This window comes from Crocodylus siamensis, chromosome 6 (assembly GCF_052110815.1).
Source record: "Crocodylus siamensis isolate JL-2025a chromosome 6, ASM5211081v1, whole genome shotgun sequence".
NCBI lineage: Eukaryota > Metazoa > Chordata > Crocodylia > Crocodylidae > Crocodylus > Crocodylus siamensis.
In genome coordinates this window covers 4,363,709-4,387,747 of record NC_143400.1, presented here as the reverse complement: position 1 = coordinate 4,387,747, position 24,039 = coordinate 4,363,709, and the positions used below count along the sequence as shown (strand labels likewise).

The window sequence follows — 24,039 nt, the reverse complement described above, 5'->3', positions numbered from 1 at the left end:
CAAAGGTGAATCTAGGATTGTCAAAGGGCGGTGCAGATGGATGTCTCACCATATGTAAACATAACACCCATTTTTCTCTAGGTAAAGAGAAACTTTCAGTTTTACTAATGCACCAGGGCCCAGCGCTCTAGTATTCAGTGTAAAATCAAAGCAAAGAAACAACTAGATCTTTATTGGAATGTGCCCTCATTTGCTAAAATGATATGTTACACTGGGAAAAAAGGCAACAAATGAGGCAAAAAGCGGTGAAAAGGCAAAAGGGATTGTGTCATTAGGCCTGTAGTCACTACAGTTAAATGCACATCTCACACTGAGATTTTTCCAAGAAAATCTGGTCTTCTTGAGTGTTTTGACAGCACCTGCAATATGTCACTGACAGTCACTTCTACGTCCGAGTGGAGTAGAGATTTTTAGCTAGAGCAAAAACCAGTCTGCTGGGCTGTGAAATAGAAGAGACATGACCAGGAAGGGCTAGGGGATGGCAAGGATGCAGAAGAAAGGATTGTTTGATTAGTGGAACATTAAGTCCATTCATTTGGATTTGTGTGCAGCATGCATACACACGCACAGACCCTTGTGCATTTGTATACACACACAAGTATGCACATGAGGCTGCAGACAAATGCACACACACATAACACACACGGAGGGGTCCTTTAGTGTGAGATGATGCTGCCCTCCCCCCCTTGCACCCCCGCAGCAGTCATGGGGTTGGAAGGCCAGATTAACGCTTTCACCAAGGGTGTCAGGGTGCCCAGCTGCAGCCACTCCCCCCCACACCTCCCAATGCCCAGTGGAGCTCACGCCCGCAGCCCCTGCAGCACAGACACCCCAGGGCTCCTGTGGAGGGGACAGCTAGATCCCCAGGCCAGACTGCTGCCCCCCTGGCTCAGGGACCACAGCCCCGACCCCCTCTACTCAGGCCAGGCTTTGCTGGGCAGCGCCAGGTGTGTGCTGGAGCCATTGCCCATGTACAGGGCCTAGTCCTGGTACCCAGGGTGGGAGATCTGGATCAGGTCCCTGGGCTGTGGCTGTGGGGGTGAAGCCAGCTGGCTCTGCACTAGCCCCCATCCTGCCCAGCTCCCCCCCATATCCCACTGGCCCCTGCCGCCCTCTTCCCCTGCCCCATGCAGCTTCCTACAAGGCCCAGCTGGGGGGGAGCGGTCCTTATATCCATGTCCATCCCCTGTAGCAGGGCACAGGGGAGGCAGACAGAAAACACAGCTGCTAGGATGGGCACCCCCTGTAGCTGTGCTCCCTTTCTCCCAAAAGGAAAAAGACCCCAGTCCCTGCCTTGCAGAAGGAATGTGCGACAGCTCCCTTAGCCCCCTCCCCAGAACAGCCGCTTCTCTACACCCCCCTTCTGACCTTGTCCCCCCTTCCCCAGCTGCCCCCCCCCCAGTCATGGTGACCCCTGCCTCATCACTCCCCAACCCCAAGCTGGGCATTGGGAGGGCAGTCAAGGCCAAGCTCTGGCCACGGGGCCTTTCTGCATGGTACCTTCGCTCACCAAATCCACCCTCTGCCCCATGTAGCCACTTTATTAGAGGGACCAAAAAAGGCATAAGCCAGCGGGGGCTTAGGAAGCTTAGCAAAGGGACAGAAGGGGCCTGCAGGGTGTAATGAAGCCCTGTGAGAGGCCAAGAGAACAGCTAGGGGGAATTAGCCTCATTAGCGGACAAGACCTATGCTCATTAGCTAGTGCCCGGCCTCATTAGCCAGCACAGGAAGGACCAGGAGGGGCAAGAGCCAACCCCAGTCAACCCCAGCCCCTCCACATCCAGCCCAAGCTGCCTTGTGAGGGGGCAGCTGGGGGGCAGGTGCAGACTCCACAGCCTGGACCTGCCCTGGCGTGGGGCAAAAGGAGGCCATGGGAGGGGCAAGAGCATGCCTGGGGGGAGCAGCAGGTCCCATCAGCATGGAAACAGGGCAGGAGGGGAGAGGGGCTTTGCAGAGGAGGGGCTGGCCCTGGAGGCCTGGCGGGCAGGGCACAGCACTGGTCAGGCAGGCAGGCCTGCACCTCGTTAGGCACAGGAGGGGCCTGTTGGCCAGAAATAGCTTCTTCATAGCAAAACAAAGGTGTGTGGCGACACACCAGGCCTCTGACAGGTTCAAGTCCAGTGAAGAACACAAGATGCTCTGGAAGATTGATATTTGATTTTTAATTACTATGATTAAGTATAGAATATACAATGTGTACCTATAAAATACACCCCGCAATTATTTTTAAATGGCTCGTGTCCAACTTTTGCGGTTTAAAAGGTGGTCACCCTACATGAAGACCTCTCCAGGCAGCAGCAGCCCCGCAAAGGCAGGGCGAGGCCAGTTGATAGGCCAAGTTGGCCCAGTGGGCAGCAAACGAGGTCCCTGCCGTCACAGGGGGCAAAGCCCAAGGGGAGCAAGGCAGGCAGACTCGGGGCCCTGATCCTGCCCCGTGTTGCAGCCCCGGGTGGAGTGTAACGAAGCCCTGCGAGGGGCCAGGAGGAGGGCTCAGCTCCCCTAAGACCCGGTCATTCAGACTCACTGGGGACGACTTTTTGCTGTATGAGAGGGCCGGCAGTCCAGATGGGAGAGCCATGGAGGGGGACCGGCTCCAACACAGAGGGGGGCTGCATGCATCTCTGCTTGGTGTCAGGTTTGGCCCTCAGCCCCCTCGCCAGGAACAAGGAGAAGAGAGGGAGAGAGAAAGAGGAGCCCAAACTGCGGGTGCACGGACAGCATCGGGGAGAGATGGTTATACGCTGGGGCCAGGAAGAGACGGGACGACGCCCAGGGCAGCTTCAGAGGCTGGAAGGCAGAGGCCTGGGCCGGAGGAGTTGGCTGGTGGGAAGGCAGGCAGCTGGCCCTGCAGGGGCAAAGCATGATTCCCTCGGCATCCATTGGCTCCTTGCCCGCCCCAGACGCCTCCTTAGGGGCAAACACAGCCCGGGGGGGGTAGAAAGGGGGCACGTGTCAGCCTCTCTGGCAGCAGCAGCCCCAAAGGGGCAGGGCAAGACCTGCTGGCAGGCCAAGGAGACCTCATGAGGATGTTGCACAAACAGCGGTTCGTTCTCTGGAGGCACGCAGAGATCACAGACACACAGACATCAGTCGGCACTTAAGGGTCTATTTGCTTGCAAGCAAAAGTCAGAGCAGAGCTGGATGCTCAAATTAACTCTGACCCCGATTGTGTTTGCAAACGGCATTTATTTTTTCAAATCTCCTGGGCGCCTGCGCAGACACAGAAGTTTTTGCAGCTTACTTCCGTTTCATACAAACATACATGTAACTACATCATCACATACATCGCATGTATAGTATAATTAGTCATTTGAGTAGGGAGGGCGGAGAGGTAAATATGCAACAGCTAATTAAGCATGCTCAATGCCACAAGGGTTCATCAACAGTTCATTTCCCAAGGCCATGCAGTTAAATTCTAGTTTCTGTAATTAGCATGTGAAAGACTAAGGAGGGAGAGGGAGAAGCCTTGGGCAGCATCTTTTCTTATCAAGAGCAAGATGCAAGCTGTGTAATTCTAACAAGGACAGTCATGATGGTCCCACGGACAGCAAAGCAGGGTCCCTGAAGGGGCAGAGGTCGGCCTCATGAGGGGCAGGAGGAGGGCTCCAGGGGGCAACTGTGGGCCCCATGAGGGGCAATAGAGGGAGAGCAGGTACCCCACCCCTCTGCTGGAGATGACCATGGAGAGGGAGCAAGATGGACATATGGATGACTGCTATCCCTGCCGTTTTCCCCATTACCCACCCAGGCCCCAGGCCCCCACAACATCTAGGGCCACACCAGGATGGATGAAGGGGTCCCCAGGCCACAGCCACCGCAGCTGAGCCCCAAACTCCCCGCCCCCGGAGGATGGAGGGGGTTGCGGCTGCAACACCCCTCCAGGGTCCTCTCTCTGCTTCTCCCGTCCTCCCGCACTTCTCCAGACAGATCCAGACAGATCTTATTCACACTTTTGAAGACAGTCCCCGACTTTGCTGTCCCCTGCGTACTGCTGACCCCTGTCTTAATCATGGCTCCTGACACTGCAAGACCCAGGTCTCCCTCTCACTGTTTCCTGATCTCTACCACTGAGCAATGTCTTTTGGCAGGCGTCGCCTTCCGTGCTGAAACGTGGCATCTGGCTGAGGCATCTTCCTCAGCGCTCAGCGTTTCACAATCAGAAACAGTCCCTGACTTTCGGGTTTCATGTGTTCCCTAAACTATAAATTTGGCTGCAGGCAAAGCACGCCTTCATGGCTCCTCACCCAAACCCCAAATTCAGGCACTGGTGGCTAATGTGTGCATCACTTCCCACCCCCCTATGGTTATGGATGCCATGGGACACCCCTTATTGCCAAAAGCGCCTCCCCCCCACACCAAACCATTGATTGAAAACACAGAAACTCCCAAGAACAAAACTTATACTCTGCTCTGGTCTGGACCTGCAGGAGCAAACCAGGAAAACCAAGGCTGTGACTGAACTCTAACTAGCTACAAGTATCAAGGACAAAGTCCTTTTTCAGATATGTGGGGAGCTGGAGGAAAAGCAAGGGCAACGTTGGACCCTGCTGAACCAGATGGGGCAACTGACAACCAACGCCCAGGAAAAAGCCAACTTGCTAAATGGGTACTTTGCATCAGTTTTTCACCAGTCCCAAGGGGTGCCCCTGCCCACAATGGGACAGGGAGGCCCGGGTGAGGGAGATCCCCTGCCCTCGATGCTGACCTCGTGAAGGAACACCTTGAGAGGCTGGGCACCTTCAAGTCTGCCGCCCCGACAATCTGCACCCCAAGGCACTCAGGGAGCTGGTGAGCATCACAGCCCAGCCCCTGGCACGGGTCTCCGAGAGCTCCTGGCGCTCTGGTGAAGTGCCCGAAGACTGGAAGAAGGCCAATGTGGTGCCGATCTTCAAGAAAGGGAGGAAAGTGGATCTGGCAAACTACAGGCCCATCAGCCTGACCTCGATCCTGGGAAAGGTCTTGAAAAAGATTATCAAAAAGGCCAGCCTTAACAGGCTAGCTGAAGGCAATATCCTGAGGGATAGCCAGCACGGGTTTGTTGTGGGTAGGTCTTGCTTGACCAATCGCATTTCCTTTTACGACCAGGTGACCTACCACCTGGACAAAGGGGAAGAGATTGATGTCATATATCTCAACTTTAAAAAGGCCTTCCATCTGGCATCCCATGATCACCTCTTGGCAAACCTGGCTAACCGCAGCCTCAGCCTCACCACAATCCGCTGGCTGGGAAATTGGCACCTGGGGGGGGTGGTTGATGGCAGTCAATTGTCATGGTGCCCTGTGACCAGTGGGGTCCGCCAAGGCTCTGTCCTTGAACCTATACTATTTAACATTCTCATTAATGATGTGGACATTGGAGTCAGAAGCAGACTGGCCAAGTTCGCCGATAACACCAAACTTTGGGGCAAAGCATCCACGCCAGAAGACAGGCGGGTGATCCAGGCTGACCTGGACAGGCTCAGCAAATGGGCGGACAAGAACCTGACGGTGTTCAACACCAAAAAATGCAAGGTTCTCCACCCCGGGAGGAAAAACCTGCAGCATCCTTATAGGCTCAGCAGTGCTACGCTGGCTAGCACTACGGAAGAAAGAGACTTAGGGGTCATCATTGACCACAAGATGAACATGAGCCTGCAATGCGATGCTGCGGCTAATAAAGCGACCAAAATGCTGGCTTGCATCCATAGATGCTTCTCAGGCAAATCCCGGGACATCGTTCTCCCCTTGTACTCGGCCTTGGTGAGGCTGCAGCTGGAGTACTGCGCCCAGTTTTGGGCTCCACAATTCAAAAAGGATGTGGAGAAGCTTGAGAGAGTCCAGAGGAGAGCCACGCGCATGATCAGAGGTCAGGAAAACAGACCTTACAACGACAGGCTGAGAGCCATGAGGCTCTGTAGCCTGGAAAAGCGCAGGCTCAGGGGTGACCTGATGGCCACCTATAAGTTTATCAGGGGTGCTCACCAGTACCTGGGGGAACGATTGTTCACCAGAACGCCCCAAGGGATGACGAGGTCGAACGGTCACAAACTCCTGCAAGACCGTTTCAGGCTGGACATAAGGAAGAATTTCTTTACTGTCTGAGCCCCCAAGGTCTGGAGCAGTCTGCCAGCGGAGGTGGTTCAAGCACCTACATTGAACACCTTCAAGCAAATTGGATGGTTATCTTGCTGGGATCCTGTGACCCCAGCTGACTTCCTGCCCTTTGGGTGGGGGGCTGGATCGATGATCCTCCGGGGTCCCTTCCAGCCCTAGTGTCTATGAATCTATGAGTCTATTAAGGTACAAGGATTGATCCATGTGGGGCTCTGCGACACCTGCTGTGATAAAGCATTCATTACACAAGACACCGCCAGCTACCTGCAAGGACGTGACACAACCCGGGCACTGAAGCGCCACCTGGGGGCCACGGAGCATCAGAACACGTACGCTGGTGACTGGACATCTATATGTCAGAGATGTGTCAGATTATTTTGTCGACAAAGCGACAATTCGCCCCGATAAAATTAAAATACATCGGAGGTGGTCTAAGTCGCCACGCTCAAGGAAGTTTGAAATGAAAAAACATTGTGCACGTATATGGGGTGATGCCAGTATGCTAGAGAAATGGCAATTTTTCATCACTATGCATCACGTGTACATGGTCAAATCGTCACGTGTACAAGCACCCACCACGTCACAGCACTGTCAAGGGACATATGTGGCTTTTCAGGAGGGACAATGCTCTCTGCTGTCCCCACCACATCCCCAGGGTGCTGCTGCTTGGTCTGTAACTGCTTAGGCACCTGAGCTCCCCCTGCTTATCTCACAGGGAAACTTCCCTGAAGGTCGCTCCACTTTCTGCCATCTGTGCCCACACTGAGTAGAGCACAGCTCTGCCCCATGGAGCTGCACCCCCACCACCCCCCACGGCACTCAGCGCCCTTCATGGGGGCGCAAATCTAGGGACACCGAGTCAGGGGCACTCAGGGGGTCCTGCCTCATGCCGCAGCCCTTTCACTGCCCTGTGGACACCTGGCACTGGGGTTGCTCCCCCAGCCCCTCTCTGCCCCCACCCACTATACCCCTTGCTGCCCCTCAGCTCCCAACCCATCCTGGATCCCTGCCCCACTCTGCCCCCACAACCATCCTCTGGCCCCATCATCTCCCCCCATGGTGCCCCCTCAACCCTCCCATCCTATTCCAATCTAGTCCCTGGCCCCTCTCCAACCGCCTCCACACCCCCTGCACCCCCTAGCCCCACTGATGCCCCCCATGCCGCCTGACTCCTCCCTGCAGCCTCAGCTTCCCCTCCTGCCCCCTCAGCATAAAAGGAGCCCCCAAGGCAGTACAATAGGCCCTGCGGGACAATTAGAGGCCCCATCACTAGGCCACTGCAGGCTTCGTTAGGCCAGGCTTCCTCATTAGCTGAAGGGGGCAGAAGGGGCCTGTGGGATATAATGAAGCTCTATGAGGGGCCAAGAAAATGGCTAAGGGGAGACCAATTAGCCTTGTTAAGTGGCATTAGCTGAGCTCGTTAACTGGCCTTGTCAGCATGGAAATGGAGCAGGAGGGGAGAAGCGGGCACCCTGAGGGCCAGGTTTTGGCCTCACTGGCAGGGCACAGCTCTCATTAAGGGGCAGGTGTCTGCTTATTAGGAGCAGGAGGGGCCCCCTGTGTCCCCTCCCAGCTGCACTGGATTGGATGGGGGGCACTGAAGGACCTGGTCACCATCTAGCTGAGTCCAGACACACCCCCCATGCTTGAGAGGGGGGCTACAGTTACCCCCATACAGGTCATTTTTTCACGCCCCCCCCCTTTTACTGTGCATGGGGGCAGGGGGTAGATGGGGTCTGGGATGGAGCATGAGAGAGGCTGAAACACCACTCCAGTATCTGGAGGGTTAAACTTGGACCCTGATTCCCCCCATATATACAGCACCATGCACAGAGGCTTTGTACCAATCTCTGGCCTTTACTCTTCTGTCAATCAAATGGGGGGACCGGGGGGTCCCTAAGGCCCTCCCCAAACACAGGCACAGGCTGAAACATGCCCTTCCCCCCTGGAAATCTTAGAACGCGCCCCCCCAAAACCCCCAGTCCCAGTTGTGTCCCAGTGCATCACTGGTTCTGCCGGTGTCTCTTCTTCACCACGGCTCTCAGCAGACCCAGTGCTGCCAGGCTGAGGCCAGCTGCGCCCACGCCCACCACGATGTCCTGGACCTAGGAGTGAAGGTAGATTTGCATACATCTGCATACGAATAAAAAGCGGTGTGTGCAAGGGCAGGGGGAGGGGATTTGCACCCCCAGACGTCACTCCCCTCCAGAGAACCCAGGTGTCTGGGCTCCTGACCCCCTACTCAAACCCATCCGTCCAGAATGGGGATAGATCCCAGGCGTCCGGGCTGCCCCCAGCCCCGCAGCTGCCACTGTCCTCCCCGAGTGGGGAAGGAACCCAGGCAAGGGGAGTGCAAGGGGAGTGGGGGACAGCATGAGTCCCAGGGACACTGAACCCAGGTGTCCCTGGGGGATTCACCCCAGGCATTTGTGATTTGGGGGAAAGAGGGGGATGTAGGACCCAGGCATCTGAGGCGGGGGCAGAGAGGGAACCTGGGCATCCGGGGGCATGAATCCAGGGGTCCACAGGGAAGGGGGAGATGGACCCACAACCTCCACAAGGGGCAGAAGAAGGGGTGGCTCCCCAGCATCTGGTGGGAAGGGAGGGAGGGTGGTGGGGGACCCCGATGCCCGGGCGCACCTGGTCGCTGCGGGCGACGCCATAGCGCAGCTGGGTGACGAAGTGCTCGCAGTTGCAGCTGCCCAGGCGGTAGGCCAGCTCGCAGCCCACCAGGCCCTCGGCGCTGCCCACCACAGCCGGGCTGGGCCGGGGCTGCAGGCTCCCGTCGTGCTTGTTGTTGACACGGTAGCGGTGCCCCCCGGCCACGGCCCCCAGCCGCTCCCGCCGCACCTGCGCCGTGCAGCTCAGCACCGACGCCAGGCTGTCCAGGCCCGTGTTGGGCAGCTCACCTGGGGGCATGGGCTGGGGTCAGCAGGGGGTGCAGGGACCCAGGCCCACGGTCTGCCCAGAGCTGGGGAGACCCCACGTGTCTGGGAACCGAGATGCCGCAGCCCTCCCGGAGTAAGGAGAACCCCAGGTGCCCGGGCTCCCGGCTGCCCCTGCTCCAGGCCCGACCCCGCTCCTCAGCCCCCGAGCGGGGAGAACCCAGGTGCCCGAGAGCACTCACAGGACGGGGCCAGGTGGATGACAAAGCCCTGGCCCACATACACGGCCCAGTGCTGGTACCCAACGCGGAAGATCTCAATCAGGTCCCCAGGCTCTGGCTCCACCTACGGAGGACGAGGGGAAGGGGCAGGCCAGAACCCAGCTGTCCCGGCTCCCCCTCCTCAAAGGAGACCCTCCCACCAGCCTTGGCACCTTGCTTCTAAAACTTCTCTTTAAATCCCCGGAGTGCCCTCTAAGGGCACTCTCTGCTTCAGATGAGGTCACAGTCCAGCCACCAGCCAAGATGGGGGGGTACTGGGCTCTGTACAGACCCCCAGGCTGGGATTGGGGCCCCGTTGTGGCCCAGAGCGCCCCACACCTGCGCTCGGGGCTGTACAGCGCTCGCACACTTACGTCTGCAGGAAACTTCTCTGGGGACCCATCGGCTTCGAGCTCCAGGCTCTCTGGCATCTTTTCACATGGTCGGGGTGGGGGTCAAGGGTCAAGCTGGGGGTCAAGGGTAGGGGGGTGAGGTTGGACAGAGACCCCAGGGGAAATCAGCTGGGGGGCCCTGGGGGAGGAGGGGCTTGGACCTGTTTCCCAGCAAAGGAAACGCATCACAATGGGGTCCCCAGAGCAGTGGGGGATGGGGCAAAGGGACCATCTAAGTGCTCCCTTTGCAATTTGGCCTCCATGGGGCAGGGGCAGATCTGGGGGAGAGAATCCCTCCCCCCTGCCTCCCCCCCAATTAATAGAGGACCCTAGGGTTGCTCTCAGTTACACTATACAGGAAGCCCCGCCCCTATCCCTGGGGGCGGGACCTAGCTGAAGCCCTGCCCAGTGGCTGGGAGGTGCCCCCCAACCTAAGGAGTGGGCTTGGGGGCTATCCTGCCCCCCCAGTCACGGAGGTGGAGGGAGGTCATGCACACATTGCTCTCACGTGGGCTGGTGTCACACAAGGACCCAGGCATCCAGGACATCCCCCCCACCCCCCAGACCTTAGCCCCTCTAGCAGCACCCTCCCTCAACAACAGCCCCTTCCACCCAGCCTTGTAGCCCAGCCCAGCATCAGGGCGCTACTGGCGCCCTGCCCAGGCCCCCTAGCCCCACCTGGCCCAAGGCTGGCATCCATGGCGGGGGCATCAGCCTTGGTGAGGCAAGAGCCCATAAGCCAGATCAAGGTGCCACGGGGGAGCAGCTGGGTCTGGGGGGGGCAACGGGTGAAGCACAGAGGGGCTGACGGGGTGGGCAGAGGTGGGGGTCATGCCCTGAAGCCCCCATTCAGGTGGAGGGGGGACAAGTGGGTCCCTAAAACTGGAGCTCTGGGGAGAGGCAGGGTCCATACTGGGGAGAAATGGGAATCAGCGCCCCCAGCTCCCAAATTGGGGTGGGAGCTTGGGCTCAACCCCAAGGAAGCTAAGTATGCCTCAGTTTACACAGTGAAGAGCCCCACCTCTTCCCCAGGCCCTGCCCCCACTGAGCTAGGGCTCTTACTCCTGCTGTCTTCACCACAGCTGGGGCATTAACCACCCCAAGCCAGCCCTCCCATCTCCATGGCAACAGCCCCTGATTAACCCCCGAGGCACCAGCTGGAAACAGAATGCCATTTATTGTGCTTATACATCAGCAGGAATGTGGGGCAGGATCTGGCCCATGTGGGGAGAGCGAGAGTTTAGACCCCAAGTCGATAGCTCCCAGGGACTGCCAGGCCCTGGGAGGGGCACGTGGCCCCCCCAACATAGAACCCAGACAACTGGGTGGGGGGTGATCCTGATACAAAATGGCTGACCATTGTGGGGGGGCAATACAAGACCCCCCAAATAAAGTAGAGGAGGGGCTCAAGGCACTGGAGGGGGGATGGGGGGCACTTGGACCCCCCCAGGTCTCTGTGCCCTCCCAACAGAGGGGGAAGGGAACCGAGCCCCAGTTGGAAGGCACTGGTGGGCACTGGTGGGCCCATAAAGCTGCAGTCCAGTCTTAAAGTGCGAGAGCTGGCGCTGGGTGGGAGCAAAGTGGAGCTGCGGGGAGGCAGCGAGGTGGGAGGGTCCCCAGGTACAGCCCCATCACTCACTGCCCCTTCTTGTCAGGCGGGGGCCGGGGCGGGGGGCCGGCAGTGTCAGTACGGGTGGTGTTGCCCAGCGAGGCGGCCTGAGGGAGCAGAAAGAAAGGGGGTAAAAAAGGGAGGGGGGCCCTGGCAATGCCCCCCTGCCACCTCACCTCTGTGCTCCCCCTGCCTCCACCCCCAGTCACCTCCATCAGCCCAAACCCCACCCCCGCAATGCTCACCCCCTTCACCCTGGCCTCCTACCCACACACCCCTCCAATGTTTACCCCATGCTGCCTGCCCCAACACCCTCACCCTGGCCCTCTACCCTGTCCCTGTCTCCCACCTACCTGCTCAAGCACGTAGCCAGCGGTGGTATCAATGGCGGTCCCCAGGGGCCGGTAGTGCCCCGAGTACCGGACGTAGCCCCAGGCCAGCAGGGCCAGCAGCAACAGCCCCACCAGCCCATTGCAGAGCTGGGCCACCACCGCCAGGCCAACAAAGCCTGAGAGGCCTGAGCCCAGGTAGAGGGCCAGTATGGTGCCCGCCAGCACGGCTGGGGTGCGCAGAGCCCCCAGCAGGTTCTTGGCCTCATTGTGCCGGGAGAAGTGAGTATGCAGCTCAGCCAGCTCTGTCTCCAGCTGCTCCTCGTAGCCCCGGCTGAAGGCTGCTCCCCCCATCTTCTTTACCCGCCGAAAGAGCTCCAGGGCCGCAGTTCGCGCTGCCTCATGCCTCTCATCCAGCTGGGCTGGAGCCACATACGGTTTGTCGCCCCCGCACATCTGGGGGAGGGGGGGAGGAGAAGGGAGATGAGGGTGTGGGCAGACATCATTTATCCTGGATGTGGACAACACGGAGAGGGTCCAGAGGAGGGCCACCCACATGATCCGGGGACAACAGGGCAGACCCTACAATGAGAGACTGCGGGACCTGAACCTGTTCAGCCTTCACAAGAGAAGGCTGAGGGGGGACCTGGTGACCATCTATAAACTCACTAGCGGGGACCAGAAGGGTTTGGGGAAGACTTGTTTCCCCGAGCGCCCCCTGGCATAGCAAGGAATAACGGCCACAAGTTGTTGGAGAGGAGGTTTAGATTAGACATCCATAAGAACTACTTCACTGTCAGGGCGGCTAGGATCTGGAACCAACTTCCAAGGGAAGTGGTGCTGGCTCCTACCCTGGGGGGCTTTAAGAAGAGGCTTGATGCCTACCTGGCTGGAGTCATTTGAGCCCATTTTTCTCCTGCCCAGGCAGGGGGTCAGACTTGAAGATCTACATGGTCCCTTCCGACCCGACTTCTATGATTCTATGGAGTAGGCATCGGGTATAACTAATGCATTGGAAAAGTCTTGGCTCATTTAAGGCAGTCATAATTTACTGTGGACAAAGTTTCTGGCATAATTTATACACTGGAAAAGCATTGGGTCATTCAAGGTTGTGGACAGATGTAATTAAATCCACATGAAGCATCCAGCGCAACTAAGACATTAGAAAAGTACTGGCTCGGGTTGTAGACAGACATATCCTGAACCAGGACAGGCTGGGGGCTGACTGGCTGGGCAGAAGCTCTGCAGAAAAAGATGTGGGGATGACAGGGGACAAGAAGCTAAATATGAGCCCTTGTTGCCAAGAAGGCTAATGGCATCCTGGGCTGCACTGGTAGGAGTGTTGCCAGCAGGGCAAGGGCAGTGATTCTTCCCCTTCACTCAGCACTGGGAAGGCTACATCTGGAGTCCTGTGTCCAGTTTTGGGCCTCCCTGCTACAGCAAGGATGTGGACAAATTGGAGAGAGTCCAGCGGAGAGCAACAAAAATTGTCCAGGGGCTGGGGCACATGTGAGGAGAGGCTGAAGGAACTGGGCTTATTGAGTTTGGAGAATAGAAGACTGAGGGGGGATTTAATAGCAGCCTTCAACTCCCTGCAGGGGGGCTGCACAGAGGCTGGAACTGGATGGTTCTCAGCGGGGGCAGATGACAGAACAAGGAGCAATGGGCTCAAGCTGTAGCAAAGGAAGCTGAGGTTAGATACTAGAAAAAACTCTCTCACTAGGAGGGTGGTGAAGCACTGAAACAGGCTCCCCAGAGAGGTGGAGGTTTTTAAGACACAGCTGGACAAAGCCCTGGCTGGAATAATCTGGTTGGGACTGGTCCTGCTTTGAGCAGGGGGCTGGACTAGATGTGACCTCCTGAGGTCCCTTCCAAGTCTCACGTTCTACGATCAACCTGGATTCAGACATAATTTAATGTAGTTTAAACGTTCAATACTGGGTCATTCTAGGTTATGGACAGATGTAATTTAGCATGGTTTAAGCATCCAGAGTAAGTAAAACATTGGAAAAGTACTGAGGTTATTCAAGGTTGTGGACAGATGTAATTTAATCTGAATTAAGCATACACTGTAATAAAAACAATGAAAAATATTGTCTCATTCAAGGTTGGGAACAGATGTAATTTATCCCGGATGAGATGTTCTACGGTATCTAAGGGGTCCATAGGACACTCCAGCAGGACGCATCAATTCAAGGGTGTGGACGGATGTCATTTCTAGTGGATTAAGTATCTGGTGTAATTAATGCTCCTTGCTCATTCAAGGCTGACGACAGATGTAACTTACCCTGGATGAGTCGTTCTGGGTACCTAGGGTATCTGGGAGGGGAGTGTGGGCAGGTCAGTTAGGACAGGGGGCAGGAGCTTGGACGCCTGGGTTCTCTTCTGTCTCTGGCAGTTTCTCAAAGGGGGTGCCTGGATGGGGGGCTCCAGCAGAATTAAAGGGAGCCCTGTCATCACATAGGAGCCATATCAGCCCCTCCTCCAGTCCTCACCCACAGGGGCCTTACGTACCTGCTCCATCTTGAGGTAATACAGGTCCTTGGCAGAGGCCACAGCTGCCAAGTTATTGGCTTCTGCAGTTGCCTGTAGAGAGGAAGAGATGGGGCAGGGAAGACGTCACAGCAAGGCCCAGCACTAGCCCCCTCACTCTGGGGGTGGGGCCAGTACTGCTCCCAGCCATTGGGAGGGGGGCATCGGGCCTGCAGTACTGACCTCAGCCAACAGGGGGTGACATCAGGGGTGCAGGACTGCCTACAGCCAATGAGGGGGTGATGCTGGGGGGGTGTAGTACAGCCCACAGCCAATGGGGAGATGACATCAGGGGTGTAGGAATGCCCACAGCCAACGGAAGGTTGACAATGGGGGGTGACATGGGGGTATAGTACCACCCAGAGCCAACGGGGGGTTGACACCACGGGTGCAGAACTGCCACAGTCAATGGGAGGGTGACACTGGGGGTATAGTACCACCCACAGCCAATGAGGGGATGACACTGGGGGTGTAGTACCACCCACAGCTACTGGTGGGAGGATGCAACTCATCTACAGCCCCACCCCCTTCTCTCCAGATTTAACCCTTCCCCTCCAGCCCATGGCGGGAGGGTAACAACACCCCTCGGCCCACACTAGATGCCCCAGGTTGGGGCAAGCACTCACCTGGAGCATGGTTTTGGGATGCGGCAGGTCCTCCCCTTGGTAGATCTTGATGTATGCCTGGGTGGGTGAGAGACAAGAGATGAAGGGAGGCAGACAGCAGGGGTGCCCCTCCCCCAGCTGCGACCCCCCCACATGCACTCAACCCCCCAGCAAATACCTGCCCCTGATTCATGTACTCACTTCCCCGCTGAATGGGGAAACTGAGGCACAGGTGGGGGCATGGCTCCACCCCCCTTTAACCCATTGCAGTCCTGTGGGAATCCAGTTATGCCCCTAGTGCCCTGCACTCCCCCTTGTGCAAGATGCATGAAACACTAACCGCCCTGTCCCTGCTGATCCCCTCACACATATACACACAGTGTACATGTATACATGCACACACGTATATATATGTACTTATGTACATATACACACATTACATATGCATACTTGTATACATACACACAAATACACCCTCATAGTTGTCTACACAGGTATATACCTTCCAACATGTGTGCACACGTTAGATATTATAGGCTACTTGCAAGTGCTGCTATGGAGTACCCGCCTCTCAGGGCTTACTTGTGCCTACACCCTCCAGCCTCCCCCAGTCCAGCAGTCTCGCCTGCCACACCTTGGCATGGAAATTTGAGGAGGCTGCGCAGCAGGCACAGCGCAGCACAGAGGGCACAGCGTAGCGCAGAGGGCACGGTGCAACACAGCACACACCTGTCTAGTCCGAGGCTTCCCCTGGCATCGTCCCAATTTTCACGTATTATAGAATTATAGAAAATGAGGGCTGGAAGGGGCCTCAGGAGGTATAGTCCAATCCCTGACAAGAGAGTTCCTGGCTCCAAACCCGGTCCCTGGCAGGAGGTTCAGCAGAGTGCTGCTGCACCCTGCTAACCGGAGGCAGGACTGCACCCACCTTGAAGTACTCTAGCAGCCCGCGGCAGGTGACCTTGGAGCCATTGATTTCCTTCTCCCTGAGCCGTGCGGGGTCCAGGACCAGGGGGATGAGCTGCTGCAGCCCCTCCTTGAACTCCTCAGCCACATCTGCAGGGGGCAGGAGAGGGGATATGGGGGGTAAGAGACAGGAAGGCAGGGCAGGAAGCCACAGGGTAACTCTGGATGGCAGGCACACAGGGCAGGAGATACCCGAGAATAACCCAGGCGCAGAGATACCCTGGTTTATTTTAAGGGAAACAGACAGGGTGTGAGATACCCCAGAATAAGTCAGGCCAGGAGCAGATGGAATGCAAGATGCCCCAGGTTAACTGAGGCATACACAGACCAGGGGTGAGATGCCCTAGGGTAGCTCAGGGGCAGACAGACAAGGTGTGAGATTCCCCAAAATAACTCAGCCATGGGCAGAACTAGGCAGAAGATGCCCCAGAACAGCTCAGGCACAGATGGATCGGACCTAAAATATCCTGGTTTATCTCTAGTTAGACAGACAGGAGAGTCTCAAAAGAGACCAGGCAGACAGAAAGAACCAAAGGACCAGAGATTGCAGGATGGGGGCAGGGCCTCAGATACTGGGACAGGGAATTGTGGGAAGGGGGCATGAAATGGGGGCAGGGCCTTAACCCCAGTGACTTGCCCCTATGGGACAGGGGATAGCAAGAAGGGGGTTGGGTCACACTCACAGAGTATTGTGGGAAGCGGGGAGCAGACACAGGCAATTGCGTGAAGGGGGGGTTACATGGACCCCCGGAGACAGGGGATTGTGGGAAGGTGCAGGGCCTTGGACGCTGGCACAGAGGAACTGTGGGAAGGGGACAGGGTTACCTTTGAGGCGACCATCGAAGCTGGGGCTGGTGGCCACCTTGAGGCCAGGGTGGGGCAGGAGGAAGCAGCTGACATCGGTGAAGCATGAGTGGATGTGCTTGCGCACGTTCTGGATCTCCTCGTGCTGCTGGGTTTTCACCTGTGGAGGGAGGAAGACACCAGATCAGCCCCTGTGAGCAAGGGGGCTGGGCCCAGAATGGGGCAGGAACTAACTAGCAAGGGGAAGGGGGATGATATTTAGGCATGGACCGATGGGCAGAGCCTGTGTTAGCACCACCCACAGGATGCCCCCTGGTGCCAGAAAGGTGAAACCCCCGAGTCTCCTCTAGGCTCCTCTAAGAGCCCCTGCTCCCCATGCTGGCCTGATCTGCCCTCTTGCCCTTCTGCCCTACCCAACCTGACCATGCTTGCCCCTCATGCCTCCCCAAACCCAGCACTCACCCCCAGTTGCTCACTGGACTTAGTTACCCTGTTATCTGGTTGTTGATAGCAGCAGGGTCCCTGTCCTCCCCCCACCCACCTCTTGGGGCATCAGGCTGACCCCCAAAGGGCATCTATGACAAAGGGCACAATTCTACCCCCCTCCCCCATTCCTGAAGAGGTGGGGGCCCAGAATGACATAGAAACTACTTTTCAGGATCACAAGGGAGGGGGGACAATATTTGGGGACAGACACAGGCACAAGGCTTGTATGGTAACCGCCCACTTGGTGCTCCCTAGGGGTGGGAGGGTGAATGACACTCCACAATCCCCTCTAGGGCCTCCCACCTTCCCCCAGACTCACCTCCAGCCGCTTCTCCAGGAACTTCATGCCCCCCTGGAGGCCATAGATATATTCGTAAGGGAAGCTCCAGTCCCGGACCAGGAACATGAGGGTCTGGAGGTGGGGAGAGGAGATGGCAGGAGAGTCACAAGTGATATCACAGGGAGGCAACAAGGGAGTGCTACTTCCCAGCCCCTCCCTCCTGGGGGGTTGGCTCCCAGGATGGGGGGTCCCTACAGGATGTCCTTGCCTGGGAGGGCCTTATGGGGGGGGGTGTCTCTGCAGCTTATCCAGTTAAGGGTGGGGGACTGGGGAGCAGAGCTGAGACTGATCAAACTTATGTCATGGGGGTGATTCACAGGGGTGGTGCCCCAGGTAGTTGTGGGTAATAGCAGGACCACTCTCAGCCAGGTGAGGGATCTCTGGAATGGCCAAGCCTGAGATCTGCCCCATCACCCCTGTCCACATCCTCAGTTACCCCCACCCTGATGCCAGGGAGGTGGGCGGGGAAGCTGGGACGTACCTGGAAGGGCTTGTGAAAGATCTCATCCATGGCCAAGCGCCCGTACTCTGTGAAGAGCTGGGGGAGGGGACAGAGACAACCGTGGGGCATTAAGCAGAGGGAGTCATATAGAGCCCCCCAACCCACCCCCACTGGGGTAAATCAGCCTCTGTCCTGCCTTCTGCTAACGGGCTTGTTAGTGCCCAGATCTGAGGGCACAGGCAGTCACAGGTCACTCTGCCCTGGGGAAGGGGGCAGGTCCTGTGCTACTAATTCCCATGGCTCTGAGATGCTGCCCCCTTCCCCTCCCCCCTTGCGAGAATCCAGAGATGCCCCTTGTGCCTCCTCCATCTTCCCCCCACTTCCTTGGCTTCCCCCTGTACCTGCAGCTGTTGCAAATCATCCTCCTGGATGTTCTGGGAGAGGTTATAGATCTGAAAGGGAACAGAGACCCCTGTCACTTCTGGCCTGGGGCACACCAACCCTTTAACTCTCAGAAAGCATTGGGGGCAAAAAGTGTACTGGCCTTTCAAATCTCAGGAAACACCATGGAAAACGGCACTCTGGCTCTTTAAAATGCCAGGACCCATGGGGCAAATGCTGCACTGGCCCTTTAAATCTCAGGAAACAGGGAGACAAAAGGTAGCGGCCTTTTAGATTCCAGAAAGCACAGGGGGGAAAGGTGCACTGGCCCTTTAAATCCCAGAAAGCATGGCTGGGGGGGACAGGGGCAGGCAAAGGTGTCCTGTCCCTTTAAATCCCAGAAAATGGCGCACTACCCTTTAAATGTCAAAACCCATGGGGCAAACAGTGAGCTGGCCCCTTAAATCTCAAGCCCCTCCTCCTTCCCAGAATGCCCTGGGGTCCACAAAGCTTACCTGCACAGAGCTGGTCATGGTGCTGAGCGCAAAGATGGTGGCACAGTCCCTGACGGTTGATTGGCTGTCAAAGGCGCCTTGCGTGTCCATCAGCACCACAGCCACCTGGGGGCAGGGCATGGGGGTCAGGCCCCGCTCCCACAAAAGCCCCGCCGCAACACCCCCTGCTTCCCCACCTGCACCCCTGGCCCCACCCAACACATCCCAGCTCATCCCATCTGCCAGTCACCCCTGGTTCCACCCCAACTCTCTCACCCTTAGCCTCAGCTCAGCTCCACCCACCTGCCATGCCCAGACCTGCACCCAGCCTCCACCCCCATCCCATGGCTCCACCCTCTCCCTGGGCCCTGCCCCATCCCATGGCTCCACCCCTCTCCATATGGTCCCACCCCCTTCCTGTGGCCCAACCCACACCCCATGGCTCCACCACCTCTCCCTCAGTCCCATCCACATCCCATGGACCTACTCTTTCCCCAGCCCCACCCCCTCTCCCTGGGCCCACTCCCGTTCCTCCAGCCCGCCCCATCCCATAGTCCCGCCACCAGCACCTTCTTGCCCCCTGGCTTCTGGACGACGAAGACCTCACTCCAGATGTGGATGCCGGTGGTGTCGGGCTCAGAGCCGCCGCGCCATGAGAAGCCCTGCAGGGGCTCGTCGTCCTGCCCCAGCCAGCCCGGCCCCGGGGTCTCCGTTGGCCCCGCCTCCTTCTGCAGGCACAGCATGGCATGCTGGGACAGGGGCAGGGCCGCAGAAAAGGTGGGGCATTGGGGGCAGGGATGGGCCAACCGGGAGCAAGGCATGCATGGATGGGAGCGGTCCCATGGGATTTGGGGGGGGCCTTAGGGGTATGGACGGTGCAACAAGGAGCAAGACATGCTGGGATGAGGGCGTGGCCACAGGAAAAAGAAGGGCCTCAGCAGCATGGGTGAACCAATCAGGAGTTAGGCATGATGGGAGGGGGAGTCGGCAACACTTAGGTCTGTTAGAGCAGTAGCAAATGGATTGCAGGAAGGGGGTGGGGCCTCACCCAGGGCACCCAGCCTGAGGGCATGCTGGGACAGGGACGAAGCCATGAGCTGCACAAGGACACAGGATTGGGAGGGCCCTTGGGGGCTGGAAGGGACCAAATAGGAGCAAGGCATTATGGGAGGGGAGTCAGGCCACACCTGAGGTCTATTAAACCAGGAGCAAGGGACTGTGGGAAAGGGGCGTGGTCTCACCCAGAATACCCAGCCTTGGGCAATGCTAGGAAGGGGGCAGAGCCTACCCCAGGGCAGCCAACCCCAGGGGATGCTGTGAAGGGGGCAGGGCCAGCAACAGGAAGTGCTAGAAAGGGGTGGGGATGTTTGGAAGGGGGCAGAACCTACCCCAAGGCCCCCAGCCCCAGGGGATGCAGCACAGCAGGCACAAGCTGCCCCAGGGTGTTCTGGGAAGGGGGCAGGGCCTACCCCAGGGCCCACAGCTCCAGGGGATTCAGCACAGTGGATGCAGGCTGCCCCAAGGGGTTCTGGGAAGGGGGTGGGGCCTACCTGGGCATACATGTAGCGCAGCATGAAGTCGAGCAGGAAGCTCTTGCCCTTGCGGAAGGCGCCGGCCACGGAGACGACAACGGCGTCCATGTCGCGCACGGGCTCCTGCAGCAGCACGCTCGCCAGCGCCTGCTCCGCCAGCTCGAAGGCGTGCGCCGCCCGGTGCGTCAACACCACCGGCACCGGCCCGGGGGGTGCCCGCCGCCCCCGCCCCATCGCTGCCGCCCCTGCCAGGCACAGACAAGGACATGCCTGGGTGAGTTCCCCCAGGATGGCCCCGCCCCTGGCCCCGCCCCTGCAGTAAACACAGACGAGTTACTCCAGGATACCCCAGCCCCACCCTATCCCCATGCCCCTTGCTGGACATACATGGATGAGTTACCCCTGATACAAGCCCCACCCCATCAAACCCGCTCCCTGCTGGACACACACAGGTTCACCCCAAGATATGAAAGCCCTGCCCACAGCCTGACCCCATCGTGTCCCACATCCACTGGACACGCAAAGAGTTAGCCAGGGATACTTAAGCCCCATCCCCAGTCCTGCTCCATTGCATCATTTCACCCTCCCCCACTGGACACACAGGCCTGGAGTTAACCTGGGATAGTCCTTCCCTGTCCCCACTACCCCCAGTACCACCTGGGGCACTGACTAGTACCACTGGCACAGGGTCTTGAAGGTCGGGGCGGGGGATCACTGCAACAGGGACATGCCATATGCAACATACATGTGCCAGTGTGGGGCCCAGGACAGGTGGCAACAACATGGACATGCTACAAACACATGTGCTAGTGGCAGGGGGTCACTACCAGACAGACACGCCCTGCAACATACAATTGCAGGGGCCTGGTGGGGGTTTATTACTACACCCATGTGCCATCAAAACATGCATGTGCAAGGGCACAGGGATCATTTCAACACAGACACATGCTCAACATACATGTGCCAACCTGGGACCCAGGGGGTAGTTGGGTCACTACACCATGAACCTGCCATTAACATACATGTGCCAGTGTAGGAGGTGTCACTACCGCATAGACATGCCAAGCAACATACATGTGTTGCAGTGGGAGGGTCACTACAACACGGATCTGCCATGCAACGTACATGCGTTGGGCTCAGGGGATGAGAGGGGGGTCATCGCTACACTAACCTGCCATCAACATGTGTGTGCCAGTGCGGGGGAGATCACATCAGTACAGACACCATGCTATCAACACACATGCGCCACAACAAGGGGTTCACAGCAATGGGACAGGTTGAAGTAACCCCCGGCAGTGGCCCACGGATGTTCATAGCGTGTGCGCACTGGGGGAAAGACCCAGGGGATCACTACAACATGGACACACCATGCATCATACATGTGCTGGCATGGGGCCCCAAGGGCAACTGTAACATGGACATGCCACACAACACACATGCCAGCACAGGGATGTCGCTACAGCCTGGACACTCGGTGTAACATGTGTGTACCGGGGGCAGGGGGAACTCACTACATAGGAGAGTGTCATATGTGGGGTTTAGTACAACATGCCATGCCACATACGTGTGCCAGGCTGGGGTTGTGGGCAGCTTCACCACACGCACAGACGTGTCCCATCTGTGTGCTGTGCCAGGGGGCTCCAATTTCCCAACCGCGTCCCAGCAGCCTCAAACCCGCCCGACAGCCACTGATGACTAAGAGAGGAATTATGGGATGGATCCCTTCTCCCCCCTCCCCTGTCTTCCGTGCGAGCCTCATGCCCGCCCTTTTTCCGTTGTTAACACACCAAGAATACATTCTGCATGCCAGCCTGCCCTGCCCCACCCGGCCTGCAGCACCAGCCTTGAGGGCATAAGGAGCAAGATAGAAACGCTGGGGGCAGGGTCTTAGGTCCCCCCCAAAAATGTTTCTGCCCCTTTCATAGGAGAAATACAGCCCCTATTGACTAGAGTACTGGGGCCCTCTCAATTTCATGCAGGGTAGGATGGGGTTCTCCCTACCCAGGTGGAGAAACTGAGGCATGGGGAGGTGGTCAAGAGGGATCTGGGGCTGCCCCTACACACCCTTCACCCCCCCCAGCCCAGGCCTCCAGGGAAAACAGAGGCAGACAGCCTCCCTCCCCCCATTGGGTGGAAGCTGAGCTGCAGAGAGAACCCAGGAGTCCAGGTGTGAGCCCTGCCCCGCCCCTGGCCCTGGGGGTGTATAGAGACCAGTCCTGCCCTACATGTGCTATAGGGGCTAAGGACACCTATTTCTATAGCTGCCACAATCGGGGGACTAGGCAAATATGGTCCCTGTATCCTATATAGGAGCTTCATATAGAGGATGATACAGGCCCCACTCCCTTCCCTAAGGAACCCCGCTCAATAAGGAACACCCTCCATTCCTCTATAGGAGACTCACCCGCTTCAGGTCCCCTATAGAAAACCCTTCTCCATAGACCATCCCGAGACCTTTCCTGGCTCACAGGTGGACCCCATAGCCTCCCCAAAGGGCAAAGGGCCCTACAGCCTTGCCTAACTTCTTGCTATAGGGGTCCCTTTTCCTCTAGGCACCCTCCAGCCCTCCCTCCTGCCTTCCTCTCTATAGGGGACCCCCTGGGGCCACTCTGAGCCTCCCTTCCCTTCCTACAAGGAAAATCCCTATAGGGGATCTTTTGGCCACTTCTACAGGAGACACCACAAGTGTCTACGCTGCTCCACAGGTCACCCCTATAGGGGACTCCATCTCCAGCTTCTATAAGGGGGCTCCAGATGTCCCCCCTTCCTTGCTATAGGAGAACCCTGCAAGTTTCTCTAGAGGGGACCCCATGCCCCTCCATTTATATAGGACCACAGACCCAATTTTATAAAGCCACTTCCTTCCCTGCAGGTCGGGGGGGGTAGGACTCCCCCCTCTATAGGGGGAAACCCTCATCCTGCCCATCTGCTCTATAAGGAACCACCAAGTCCTGCCCACCTGCTCCACTGAACCCCCACAACCGGCCCTATAGGAGGACCCCCACGCTCCCCCTCCCGTTCCATAGGGGCTCTATAGGAAGCTCCTGTCGCCGGGGGCTCCACTTCCTGCCCTATAAAGGACCCCCCCGGCCGGCACTATAGGGGACCCGGCGCCCCACAACAGAGCTGGGGCCCTATAGCTCTACAGGGGCCTTACGGGGGAGTCCCGCTCACCGGCCGCTTCTAGCCCGACGCCGACGCCGGATCAACAGGGCCCCCCCCGCCTTCCTTGAGGTGGGCGGGGCGAGGGGCGGGCCCAACCCTCTCGCTTGGAACGCGCCGGGGAATGGCTGTCCCCCTCCCAGTGACTACAACTCCCGGCGTGCACCGCGCGCAGCTAGAGCGAGGGGGGACGCGCGCAGCACGCAGGCCTCGCTGGGCAATGGAGTCCCCGGGAGGGGGGGCTCCCGGGGTGCACCGCGGTGCTGGGAAGAGGAGCGGTGCCCTCGGGCAGTGCGCTGGGGCGGTCTTAGCCTCCCCCAACCCCATTGCAACGTTGCATTACCCGTGTGCGGGCTTCCAGAGCCCCTGTAAACCGTCAGACCCACCCCACAAGGCAGGAGAGGATCCAGGCGTGCGGGGCCCCTCCTCCCCCAGCTTTGGTAAAGCCCCAGAAAGGGGCCTGCTGCGGGCTGGGAAGAGCAGGATTAGTTGCAATAAGGAGTTGTATTGGGAGCAGGCAGCGACTGCAGAAAGATGTTGCCCTTCCCAGTCACGCTGCTATTGTTTTATTAAACAGGAACCATAAAATCAATGCGGATCCGCCCGCCCTCACCCGTTCCGCTCCCTCGGGAAGCCACTGCGCATGCACCTCTGCTGTAAGCGCAGCGACAACTCCCAGACATCTTGCGCATGCGTAAACCGCCCGCCTCCACTGCGCAAGCGTACC

General features: G+C 58.0%; 2 protein-coding genes across 4 annotated transcripts; both read right to left on the bottom strand.

Moving 5' to 3' along the window:
* Positions 1 to 7,258: 7,258 nt before the first annotated feature.
* Positions 7,259 to 10,642, bottom strand: LOC149860592 (phospholipase A and acyltransferase 3-like). The gene is made up of 4 exons (XM_090055184.1): positions 9,613 to 10,642; positions 9,221 to 9,323; positions 8,734 to 9,002; positions 7,259 to 8,198 (listed from the first exon to the last, which is right to left on the bottom strand). The coding sequence occupies exons 1-4, from the start codon at positions 9,667 to 9,669 to the stop codon at positions 8,097 to 8,099; spliced, it is 531 nt and encodes a 176-aa protein (XP_089911310.1). The 5' UTR covers positions 9,670 to 10,642; the 3' UTR covers positions 7,259 to 8,096.
* A 146-nt stretch (positions 10,643 to 10,788) lies between these two features.
* ATL3 (atlastin GTPase 3) lies at positions 10,789 to 23,447 on the bottom strand. Of its 3 annotated transcripts, none has more exons than XM_090055062.1 (13): positions 23,325 to 23,447; positions 20,169 to 20,395; positions 19,188 to 19,346; positions 18,640 to 18,744; positions 18,145 to 18,195; positions 17,783 to 17,839; positions 17,281 to 17,373; positions 16,497 to 16,635; positions 15,634 to 15,761; positions 14,727 to 14,783; positions 14,083 to 14,154; positions 11,593 to 12,024; positions 10,789 to 11,346 (listed from the first exon to the last, which is right to left on the bottom strand). In XM_090055062.1, the coding sequence occupies exons 2-13, from the start codon at positions 20,382 to 20,384 to the stop codon at positions 11,266 to 11,268; spliced, it is 1,590 nt and encodes a 529-aa protein (XP_089911188.1). In that variant the 5' UTR covers positions 20,385 to 20,395; positions 23,325 to 23,447; the 3' UTR covers positions 10,789 to 11,265. The 3 variants fall into 3 exon arrangements, with proteins under 3 accessions (XP_089911188.1, XP_089911187.1, XP_089911189.1); XM_090055061.1 differs by having other exon boundaries at positions 23,308 to 23,404; XM_090055063.1 differs by lacking the exon at positions 23,325 to 23,447 and adding an exon at positions 21,715 to 21,845.
* Between the last annotated feature and the right edge of the window lie 592 nt (positions 23,448 to 24,039).